We start from the raw sequence: 12,300 nt of genomic DNA, 5'->3' as shown, positions 1-12,300 counted from the left end.
AAAAAAGAAAGAATCAGTCACAGGCAGCACAAACACAATAAAAAAAAAAAGGAAAATGCAACCAAAAAGGCAAAGAAAACTATAACCTGCATGTCAGCAACAGAATGTAGTTTCTTGGTCTGAGGTTTCCAATTTACAGGTGTGTGAGATTGGATATGAAACTTTCAGAAAGTCTGCATGGTTAATTTTTCATGGCTTCTTCTCCAAGTGACAAGACATAGCATTGCCGCCTGACACAAAATCGAACAGGTGTCAGACGAGATGAAATATGTATGGCCCACCCAATGGCCGGAGCGGCGATGACATTTCCAAACACATGGCTCAATGAATGTTTACACAGTGTGAAAAAAAAAAAATTGATCAGTGGGTGCGGTTTGGAGAGGAGTGTAAAAAGAAAAAAAAAAGAGTGATTTTCACCGTGACAGAAATCAATCTGTCCAGAGAGAGAAGCAGGAGGAGTGTATGGAGAAGAGAGTCTGCGGGAAAATAAGGGACAGCTGGAGACAACAGATACAAAGTGTGTGTGTTTTTATGTGTCTGTGTATTGACTACTCATATTTGATCGCAGTATGATCAACTAAAAAAATTCAAACGCCTGCGTCTCCTATAGGGCACTTCACTGAGCGTTATTTGACTGTAGCTTTGTTACAAGGTTAACAAACCACATACACTATATGCAGGACAAGCGCGACACAAAATGTGGTGCTTTGAATTGTTAGCTTTGCCCTTGTGGTATGGCAGAACAGTGTGCTCATTTTGTGGTAATTATTTATTCAAGAAGTTGGAGAGCTGAGGGTGATGCGTAGTGAGTGATACACAGGAGAGAGAGTTTCTCTTTCTTTCTTTTTTATTCTATTCTGATCCAGTTCCGCGCGCGCTGTTATATTTCCCGTGTTTCCCTTCTTTTCCTTCTTGTGGTTTTTTGATGGGAACATTACATCAAAGATCAAACACAAAGGTTTCTCCTTTCATTCTCCAACTCAACATGTTATAGAGAATGTTTGTCTGAATCTTTGAACTTTTTTCCACAACTTTCTCACCAGCCCCACTCCTCTTCCTCCTCCTGCTGCTGCTCTTCAGCAGCTCTATTAAATTCACCCTTGTCTATTTCTTCACTATTTGGCTGTTGTACTCAGGGAGAGTTCAAAGTCACTCTCAAGTACCACACTAGTTGTGAAGTGCATCACACTTGCATTTGAAGTCAGTCCCTTTAAAAATAAATACATATAACTAAATAAATAAATTAATTAAAAAAAATAAATTATATATATATATATATATATATATATATATATATATAAAAACACCCAGCACGCCCCTGCGGGCGGTTTATCCTTCAAGCTCGGGTCCTCTACCAGAGGCCTGGGAGCTTGAGGGTCCTGCGCAGTATCTTAGCTGTTCCCAGGACTGCGCTCTTCTGGACAGAGATCTCCGATGTTGTTCCCGGGATCTGCTGGAGCCACTCGCCTAGCTTGGGAGTCACCGCACCTAGTGCTCCGATTACCACGGGGACCACCGTTACCTTCACCCTCCACATCCTCTCGAGCTCTTCTCTGAGCCCTTGGTATTTCTCCAGCTTCTCGTGTTCCTTCTTCCTGATATTGCTGTCATTCGGAACCGCTACATCGATCACTACGGCCGTCTTCTTCTGTTTGTCTACCACCACTATGTCCGGTTGGTTAGCCACCACCATTTTGTCCGTCTGTATCTGGAAGTCCCACAGGATCTTAGCTCGGTCATTCTCCACCACCCTTGGGGGCATCTCCCATTTTGACCTCGGGACTTCCAGGTTATACTCGGCACAGATGTTCCTGTACACTATGCCGGCCACTTGGTTATGGCGTTCCATGTATGCCTTGCCTGCTAGCATCTTGCACCCTGCTGTTATGTGCTGGATTGTCTCTGGGGCATCTTTACACAGCCTGCACCTGGGGTCTTGCCTGGTGTGATAGACCCCAGCCTCTATGGATCTTGTGCTCAGAGCTTGTTCTTGTGCTGCCATGATTAGTGCCTCTGTGCTGTCTTTCAGTCCAGCTTTGTCCAGCCACTGGTAGGATTTCTGGATATCAGCCACCTCCTCTATCTGCCGGTGGTACATACCGTGCAGGGGCCTGTCCTTCCATGATGGTTCCTCGTCTCCCTCCTCTTTCTTGGGTTTCTGCTGCCTGAGGTATTCACTGAGCACTCGGTCAGTTGGGGCCATCTTCCCAATGTATTCTTGGATGTTCGTTGTCTCATCCTGGACTGTGGTGCTGACACTCACCAGTCCCCGGCCCCCTTCCTTCCGCTTAGCGTACAGCCTCAGGGTGCTGGACTTGGGGTGAAACCCTCCATGCATGGTAAGGAGCGGGGTGTGTATGGAGGGGGGGTATTCCTGGCATCCTCCTTCTCCTTCTCTCCCTCTTCTGTTGCACCACTCACCTTGCCCTATCTGGTCTAATTTAGAGCTGGAGAGATGAGGTGAGACCATATGGAGATGAGACAATGCTAATAACGTGGGACCACATTTGAAGTGTCTGAAGTGTTTGTGACCAGTGAGGCTTAGCCCTTTGATCATCAACAAACTTGATGGTTTTTCAGGTTCAAGGAGACGTGTAGAAGGCACACAGGAAAAAACACATGGAAGGATAAGAGGAGCCACTTTGGATTCTCAAGAGGCCGGAACAACTGAGGAAAGAGTGCGTTTTTGTCTCTTCATATTTTAGAAATCTTGTATTTCTGGTCCACCACTGCTGACATGCAGGGTCCTCAAGTGATACCATCCACTGCTGCAGGGTCAGTGAGTTACTCTAACAACACCGGATTATTAAACAAAATGGACAAATGCAATATTTTTATTCCTTGAGTGGATTGTTTTATTTCAAATAAATTTATACGTATAGTTTTGCTAATAATTTTCATTTTCATTACCAAGCATCAATTCCTAAGATATTTCTTTTACTGAGTTATGAATACATTAAAAAAAACAAAATACATATAGTTTCTAAAGCAAACTCGGTCCAGCTAAGAAAGTGGCTCTCTGATAACTGAAACTTATGGTACAGAAAGAGGCCGGCTTACCATATTTACTTGCAGAAGTTCGGGACACGGTGGAGTTATTTACAGAGTTGTAGGCTGTAACTTGCTTGGGAACCAAGGCCATTACTGCATTATCAGGTACCTGAAACACAAATATAATGTAAATCTCTCTTCAAAACAATAGCAATTTTCTGTGGTATTTCTTTCCCCATTTGTACACATTTCTGACACAGCCACTAAGAATAGGAAAAAAAAACATATCACTGCGTAGGTGTCACTTTCTGTATTTCCTTCCATCTATTCTTGTTTCGGGTGAATAAACAGAGAATATCTTATTACCCTTATGTGTTTTGCTTTGCCCACACATACATATGATGACTGACAGTGGGAGGGAGAGTTTTGCAGAGCATTGTGCAGGCCTGTGTGAGAGAGGATGTCACAAAGTCTCTATTCAATAATACCTTTCCTCTAGGGTGGCGTGTTTGTGTGTGTGTGTTTGAGAGCATGTGTATGAAGATGTGAAGTGTGTGGAAATGAATGAATGAATCAGTCAATTGCATGCTCCTCCTTCCCCAGTCTGCCAAATAGGATTCAATTAATGAAACTGGAATGCAGCCTCTCCCACCAGTACACACACACACACACGCACATAATGCCTCTATTCTACATAAAATGACTACCCAGGCTGCAGGCTAAGCCCGGGTTAATTGAAGTGATCTTTATCACCGTGTGGGTGGATGCAACCGAGGGGGTGGGGACTTCAGCCCATTTGTATGTGTGTGAGGTCCGGGGCGTTATTAAGATTGCATTGTTATTTCACCCTTTCACTCAATCTGCTCCTTATGCATAATATGTTTATATCATTGTCTGTATGAGGCCCACAGGGCAGATCTCCTCCCTGATCACTGCTCTTATATGTCGAACCCATATGAAATAAGCAGAGCGCAGTGGAACATAATAGAATGTGAAAAAGAAGGAGTGGCATTTGGGGAAATAACATTTGGAGAATAAAGGCAGAAAACAGAGCACACTTTCCTGAAAGAGAGGAGGCGGAGAGAAATGTCTCATTATGGGCCTGAAAGATCAGATATGGAAAATGCCATTTCTTCTTTTCTTTTGCTTGTAGCTACCATGTGACGTTTTCCCGAATGAGAAGTTTCCACTTAGTTTGCGATGCAAACTGTGACAGTACAACCAAGTGCGGGGGGGAGTTTGGCTAGTGGCAGATCAAAGCTGATTAGTGTAATAAAGAACAGCACATGATTCTATTCAGTGTGTCTGGTTGGCCATATTAGCTTCAGATTGGACAAACAATACTGATGGAAAATGTCTGAAGGAAATGGCAAAATATAGCTGCACATCTGGGTTCTTTAAGATGGCATCAATCAATAGAGGGCATCAATGGATTTGATCTCACTCACAACGATCTACGGATTTCAAATCAGATCATTTCAAAGAAATGAAGTCAGTAACAGAAGATTAGAAATGCTAAATATGGGACTGCAGATGCCCTTGACTGAAGCTTGAATGTGTTTGTGATGTCCCCTCCCTTTCTAGCTCTGTTTAGCCTCCTGACAATTTCACAGACGATGCCATGTTTTTTTTTTCTCCCTCTCTCGGTCTGTCAAGGATAAGGTGTCCTTATTCCCCAGCCTGAAAAAATGAATTAACTTCTGTCTTCATTATCTTATCTCCGATTTGAATCAGCTCCCTAATCCATTCCACCCACGCTTCATACTCACAGCCTGTTGACACTCGCTGCTGCTGACATTTAATTTAGGCACCACGTAAACTGCACTTGGAGGGCACAGTCGCTACTTGCTCAACTGCTTGAATTATTAACACCTTATTGACAATACAGGCCTGTTTCCCCATCCAAACTCCTTCCATGTGACTGGATGTGCAGTTATGAGTCATGTGGCACAAAACACCTGCCGATTCGTGTCAAAGTCTCTGTGTAAATGCACCGATGTATTTAATGAGTGACACATCTTTGTATTTTGTGCATTTGTCTTCGTTTGACGGTCTCTGACCAGTGATGTGTGTCCACGCCAACATTAATCAAAGTCAAAAACAAGATGATCCCCGGAGGCAGCACACCTGAAGCCCACTCCACACAGGGGATTACTCCTAAGTGTCACTGTGCTGTTGGCAAGTTCCTTGCCTCACCTTGTGAGCCAGGCAGATAACATGTGGTGTATAAGGGGATGTCCTTATCTGTCAAGTACTTGATAGATAACTGCAATAAGTGAACTCTGAATTATCTAGTCAGCTTAAGGAAAAGGAGAAGATGAGTTGCAAAAGCAGCCACAGATAGTGAGATGATGTGTAGTAAAGAAAGGGAGACAGATTGTATGCAATACTAAATGCCAGGTGCTTGTGCTCACTATCAAATTTTCTTCTAAAAAAATGTGAAGTGATACATTTGAGGTTTGCTGCTGAAATGCAACAAAAACTTTTCTAACTTTCTTTAAAGTTTTTGCAATTTCAAAACTTTGTGACTTAGCCCATAAAAATATGAAATAAATAAATAATAAAACTACCCGATTTTAATTTTGACCTCAAAAAAAGGATAGCTCAGGATAGGATACAGGAGCATGCTTGATATTGTTTGGCATTCACATGTGCAGCATGGGTTTGTCCATGAGGAGGAAGTGTTTGAGAGAAAGGACTGACGTCTTTAGGTGCTACAGCATCAGAACCAGCATACTCATCACATTATGCTCCTTGTAATTTTGTGCTCTTGCTCATAATGGTATTTAAGTTAAGAACTGCTGTCTTTACACGCTGTGGAGACGCAGCACGTAGAACAAACCCACAAGTACATGTGGGTAAGAAGGCGATCTAAAAACAGCAACTACATTAAAAGCAGTGCTTTGCTGCCCCAAGAGGCTATCTATAAACAAAGATCTGCCATTTTTTATTTAATTACAGCATTTCTTTTTTTAATGGGTGTAGTCGTGGAACTTTAATTACACCTTGTAATGTGAATTTCTGTACTGTATTAACTGCAAGCCCGAAATTATAAGGTTCAAAGTTTCAGCTGACACCATTCTCTGTGCAATGTGGTGTAAAACTTTGATTTTCACGTGTACATGGGCGTCCACACCATCGACAAACACAAAGCAAACGTTCGTAACTATTAAATCACTGGAACACAATAATGAGTTTAATACAGGATCCAGCTGCATTTTTCTGTATACCGCTAAAAGCGTACCTGATAATGGGACAGCATGTTCAGTCTCTTCCAGTCACCTTCGATCTTTGTGGTGATGTCCTCATCCTGCAGGATCATGCGCTGTCCTCGACCCTGACGCCACTCTGCAATTGAGATGGAATTTAAAAATATATATATTTCAAATAATCTTCTTATAGAAATCCATCAGACCAGGTGCCGAAATAATCCTTTAGGAGACACAAATGCAAAACATAAAATAGAGATGTAATGATTACACAGATACTTGATATCTCTGAGAAGTTAGAAGACCTCACCTTGCAGCATGTATAGTCATCCCGTTCTCAGTTTATTCTCTCGCTCTCTGGAGTTTATCTTTATACCCCTTTCTACTTCTACTTGTCTCCCCACATAAGAGCACTATATCCCAAATTACACAACAGCCAGACCGACTGTCCTTGAGGAGTCCACAGAGGGAAAACAGACGATGCCAAACAGAAAAGTCTGAGTGTTATGCTTTCAGGCCTCCCCCAAAATAGTGATACCTTAATCAAATTCAGGGATCCAGTCAAACGAAACATACATAATCCATCCCACACACAGCCCGTTCAACTGATTATATTTACTCTTTAAAAATCTCACCATATAATTTAGGAAACAACCATTCTTTCATTTAATAAACATATTTTTAGTCAAATATTATTATTTGTAAGGAAAAAAAATAGTTTTGTGTTATAAGGTTGAAAAGTTCTGATGGCTCTAGTTTTCTTGGCTTCTTTTTATAGCTTGTGCCTAATTCTGTTAGTCAGATATATTCGGATTCTACACTGGCTGTTTCTCTGTGTAGCAATCAGAGTCTCCCTATGGGCTAAAAAGTTAGTTTCTAACTCTGGCTTAAGTTTGCAATTCTTAGATGAAGAACAAGCACACACCAGAGGTAAAAAAAAAGCACAACTTTTTTCTAATAAGAGTGTCAAACATTATTTTATCATCACCTTGATCTCTTTTTTCTTTGCTTTCCACAGAACAATCAATTAACATTGTCTAATAAGACTGAATAAAGTCAAAAGGACATAAAAAGGTCTTTGGGTGGGGGTAAAAGGTTAGCAAATAGGTAGAACTAAAACAGAAAATGCTTCTGTGCTAGACGACTACAAAATGCGAGTTAAATTAATCACCCTCCTCCTCTTTGCTCTTTTCTCCATTTGTTTTGCTGGTGTACTCGATGGCTGTGAATATAGGGTTTGTGCACTTCTATTTCTACCCACAGAACTAGCCTTCACGTTTCAGCCTCTGAAGGTACTATTGGTTCCTGTGCTTCCTTCATCAAACTTTCATCTTCATCCCGCTGCCAAGCTGCTCTTAATGTTGTTCAGAATCTCCACCGAGGCGGACCACAACACAATTCAGCGAGACAACAAAATTGCCAAAAAATTGTGCAACTTCAATACCCAGAGTCTGCTGACCATCTAATTTCCATGCTTTTCAAAACAAGCAACTTCCAGTCCGCGTTTTTCAATGACTAGGAAGGCTTTTACATGACCTTACATCCAAATTACATCTGCATTACATATACAACAGGCCTTGTAAATCTGCGCAACCTCACTACAAAGCAAAACAAAAGCTTTGATAGAAACATCTCACGATACCCCAGCAACATTATAATGAGTGAAAAAGGAAAGCCATCTTGAAAACAAACAGGCAGATGATTTCTCTATTCTTTTTGCAGACATCATGGGCTTTATGAATATGTTATTGTGCCTGCACTACTTGCTGAGCTTCCCACTTCTGTCGGCCACTGTCATCTCCTATTCTGATCACAAACAGAGAAACAAAGCGGCAATCACCGCGATGCTTGGTGAGGCCTGTCTTTGGAGGATTGACCAGAATTGTGTTAGCAACTGAAAAATCTGCTGGAAATACAGATTCTCCTGTTGTTTGTCTATACAGTTCATCTTCCCATAAAGATGCAAATAAGCGCCTGTCTCCAGGCAGGGCTCAACAGACGAACGGGGAACAAAAAGAACGAGAGGAAGGAACAAATAAAAGCATAAACCTGGTGTGAAAACTGCAACAAACTGAGATCACACGTATTCCCAAATCCAGTGGTATCTAATCAGGATGTGTGTGTGTGTACACTTAGTCTTCAGGGGAATGAATAACAGCTGAAGGTAAAGTGAAAGGCTGAAGGTGACTGTGGTACTTGACAAAGAGGCAAGACACAGGTTTGCTACTGCCAGCATTTGCACAAAGACACCAACACACACAGGGCTTACTTCTTTGTTCCTAGGTCCTATCTTCATTTGTACTCTACAGAGGACTGCAGCAGAGGGCAGTGGAATTAAAAACAATACCCCAGGATAACAACGCTTCTGGCAAGTTTATCTCAAGACAGGCCTGCAAAAATCCTATTATCCTTATCAACAACTGTGTGTCAGAAGTTACAAAAGCCACTGGTGTTACCTGTACATGTAGTTAGAAAATAAAGTGAAATAGAAGATGTGTTTCCACTGAAGAGTTATCATCAGTGTTAATTGTGCAATACCAGGAAAAAAACAAATCACAGACGTGAACGGATATGTCAAACCTGTTTTAAGTCTACTAATGGACTTGTGATTAAGAGAGAAACTTCTTTTAATCTGTGCAGCAAGTGTTAGAAATACATTTTAATAAAGTTTCTTTCTAACATTATTTGAAATGTCTACTCATAACAGAGTTGTTACACTCCTCATTAGACGGATACAAGCACTAACCACACGGTGTGAATGCTTAACCAAGATGTAGGAGTGTTTAGTATTGAAGGTAAAATTGCTACATGCTTACACAACACAGTTTCAGTTAGGGAGACACTGCCTTGACCATGTGTGGGGGTATAACATAGTGTTTCTATACTGTTGATAGCGTAACTAGATACAAACTTTGAGGTACCGGTTAGAACTGACACAAGTGTAGAGTAGGTAGGTATTTTCTCACACAGGACAAGACCCCAGATTGAGGACGAAGACCAATGCCAAGAGGAAGGACCACGAGGAGAACGAATCAGGGAGCGCTAAACCACGGCCTCTTCCCAGCGATAGCCAATCACAGATATATGCGTGTCTGATATATGCTTTGAATTATAAATATTTTTCCACTTTTCTGTGTGCAGACTGCCTGATATAGAGAAGTCCACAGCTGTGCAACTCAAATCTTTAACCTTTTGATAATAAAATAGTGTGAACTACTAGATTGTCGCCTGAACTTCACTCAGAAAAAAAGAACACCACACAAGTGGGGTGCAAAATGTTTAGACAGCACTGAAAAAATAACCAAATTGCTCTATACACGCGTTCTCTTCTGCTTACATTTATTCATTCTCTCCCTTATGCTTGCAATCACACACACACACACACCCACACACTCGCACTGAGCGAGTGACCAGAGAACTCCAATTGCCAATTCCCTCTTGTAATAAAACAATAATAGAACAACACGTCCTGCCCAAATGGGGCCATAAAACAATTTCATCCAGGAGTGTTGTCAAAAGGCTAAACTAATCTTTTTACTTAGCTGTCTCAGACAGATTCCCTGTGGTATATTCCTAGCCCATCTGAGAGCTGAGGTTGGTTATAAATATGCTATTACCAAAAAACAACAGGGGTTTGAAAAAATCCATCTGGCAAAATTAAACCATAAAAAGCAACAGTCCACAGTGAAAAGACAGCCTGTAGGTATTTGGCAGGACAACAATAACGGATAACAATATTATGCTCACATGTAGTAGGGGTGTGCATGTGTACCCTACACCAATAAAGGTGTACAAGAACCCCTGAGCACTACAGTAGGATGTCTTGCCAAGAAGGTACATAATTGCACCTCTTTCCCCTAACAGTGGCCCATTAAAGTAATTACTTGCTTTAGGAAGGAAGGAAAGAAACACACAGAGAACGAAGGGAAGAAATAAAAAGGAAAGGAATGGCTCGCTGAGCGTCGCAATTGATTAGCTGATCAATCATCTGACTCAGACGCTAGTTGACATCTGAGTCGATCGATGGGAAGTTTTGGGAGGAGAGAGACCAATCTCAAGACATCTGAGCCATCACAGCCAGGAAGTCAAGTCTCCCGAGGTAAAAAAAAACAAAACACAAAACAACTTCTCTATATCTAAGAGGACTTTACTTTTTAAGAAGGCCTGGGTAGAGTGGAGAAGATAAAAAATAAAATAAAATAAAAAATCGATGTCTGTCTCAGCTCAGCCAGCTTCCTCCAGGCACACGAATAGATCATTTCTATATTTCATATTTTTTTTGTCTTTTTGTGTTTTATTCTTGTTTGTATTTTCTTCTGGACCATTGAGTCCACAATAAAGGCTGTCTGATCTGAAACACTGAATCTTAAGAACTGTTTTGATAAGCTGAACAGTATCTACAGGAATGTGAAGGAGCTCCCAATCATAGAATTATTTCAGATTTCTATTTCATTATTCTATTTTTTTCCCACACTGTTCACATAAACAAGGCAAAGATTCATACCCAGGTCCATATCAGACGCTTTCAGGCGGTGTGAATGCGGGACGTTCTTGTAGATGGCATCCAGTATCTTCTCCTTCACTTGGCTTATGGTGTCACAGTTTAGCACCTTAACCTGGATCTCTGGACTCTTCTCATTTTCTGGATGTATGCAGTTTACCACCTGAAACACGCACAAAACCATCACTGTGGTGAGTCTAATAAGGACTTGCGGGTTAAACGGTATCATAAGGTTTTATTTTACAGATGCAAAATGGATCTTTCGGAATATATACTAAAAACAAGTTGATTTAGAGCAAGGTAAAAAAAAAAGTAAGGTTGTTGACAACTTTGCAGGAAATAGGTTTGTGTGTTTTATGTTAATAATGATGATTGGTACTCAATGGAAATGCAATAATTCTGTGCCTGCCAAGGGGTCCGTGAGAGAACTGCAGGAAAAGAAAATATTCACTATGGAAACTGCTCTTTTCTCAGAGCTTGAGACGAGAGTAATTTGCTACCTGAACTGATGAGCACTAAAGTAGCTAATTATAACAATATTATCATATTCATCAGCTCTTACAGTACTGCCTTTGGGTGTTGGTGGCAATACCTGAATTACAAGATGAGCACAAATACACGTTAAAGGGGTGAGAGAATAAACGTCTCATCTTTTATAAAAGCATCATTCCAAACACGTATGCCCACGTTGTACATAAAATGAAAAATTCCCTTTAAAAGGGTTAACTATCGGCAGTTTCTAGACATTTTTCTACTGCAAGAACTGGGGTGGGTAGAAAACTATTGGTGTTGGAAAAGACAATGTGAAATATGTATGCAAATCTGTACTCCCAGAATGCTGAGAACAAACTGGTCTGACACTAGAAGAGAAAACCGAACAATGTCTAAGTTTCCCCTCCAGAAACAACAACGGTCACAGTGGAGCCAGGATAACAGACAGATCTGGGCAGTAAAATAGAGGTTCCATGAGGAGCGAGCTTCATCGTCTGTGCGCTTGTGCAGACACATACACAAACATAGTCTATTTCCTTCCTCCTCATCCCAAAGCCCTGCTCTTTTGCTTGACAGCTCAGGTCTCAACAGGAAGTGAGGTCGCCCCTCCCGTGCCCCCTTCATGTCAAGCGTAACAACGACAACTTTGTGTCCCATTGCAAATCTCATGACCAACCACCCATAACCAACCTTTTACTCTCGCCTTGTCCCCGAAAGCATATTAAGTGTCCCCAGTGAGCCCTTGGACCCGTGGGCAGGTGAACCCCTTACCAGCGTCTTGTAGTCAATCTGTTGTCTGATGAGCTTGTCTTCACTGAGCGAGTAGCGTGCCTCTCCTGTGATGGAGTCAATGGGGCCTTTTTCCATCTGCTGCTTGATGGCACAGAAGAGGGAGAAAAGAGGCTCGCCTGCACACTCCTGTGAAGAGATTTGACGAAAGGGGGACGTTTGGAAAAGAATGAAGACATTTTAAAGCCTTTTTTCTGCGCTCAGCTCACTGACAGCGAAGCGTATTTTTGTCTCAGAAGATAAAATTTTGTGGTGGGTTTTTATAACCGCTTTACTTCCAAGTGTTGCTGAGTAAGACTTATAAACGTCATGTTCCCG

The 12,300-nt window shown here is 41.5% G+C and overlaps 1 protein-coding gene across 4 annotated transcripts in view; it reads right to left on the bottom strand.

Moving 5' to 3' along the window:
- plxna4 (plexin A4) overlaps nt 1-12,300 on the bottom strand; it is a 253,832-nt gene that overhangs the window by 17,993 nt on the left and 223,539 nt on the right. For all 4 annotated transcript variants that reach the window (XM_085252416.1, XM_085252415.1, XM_085252417.1 and 1 more), the window contains exons 24-27: nt 11,965-12,111; nt 10,705-10,864; nt 6,236-6,339; nt 3,061-3,160 (exon numbers count right to left, since the gene is read on the bottom strand). In XM_085252416.1, coding sequence (XP_085108542.1) covers nt 3,061-3,160; nt 6,236-6,339; nt 10,705-10,864; nt 11,965-12,111 — 511 coding nt within the window. The remainder of the gene's footprint in view (nt 1-3,060; nt 3,161-6,235; nt 6,340-10,704; nt 10,865-11,964; nt 12,112-12,300) is intronic.

The sequence above is a fragment of the Mchenga conophoros genome, linkage group LG17 (genome assembly GCF_057382185.1).
Source record: "Mchenga conophoros isolate Kocher_MC1m ecotype Shallow Benthic linkage group LG17, M_conophoros_male_GT1.1, whole genome shotgun sequence".
Classification (NCBI taxonomy): domain Eukaryota; kingdom Metazoa; phylum Chordata; class Actinopteri; order Cichliformes; family Cichlidae; genus Mchenga; species Mchenga conophoros.
The sequence above is the reverse complement of the archived record's forward strand: the minus strand, read 5'-3'. Positions and strand labels throughout refer to the sequence as shown.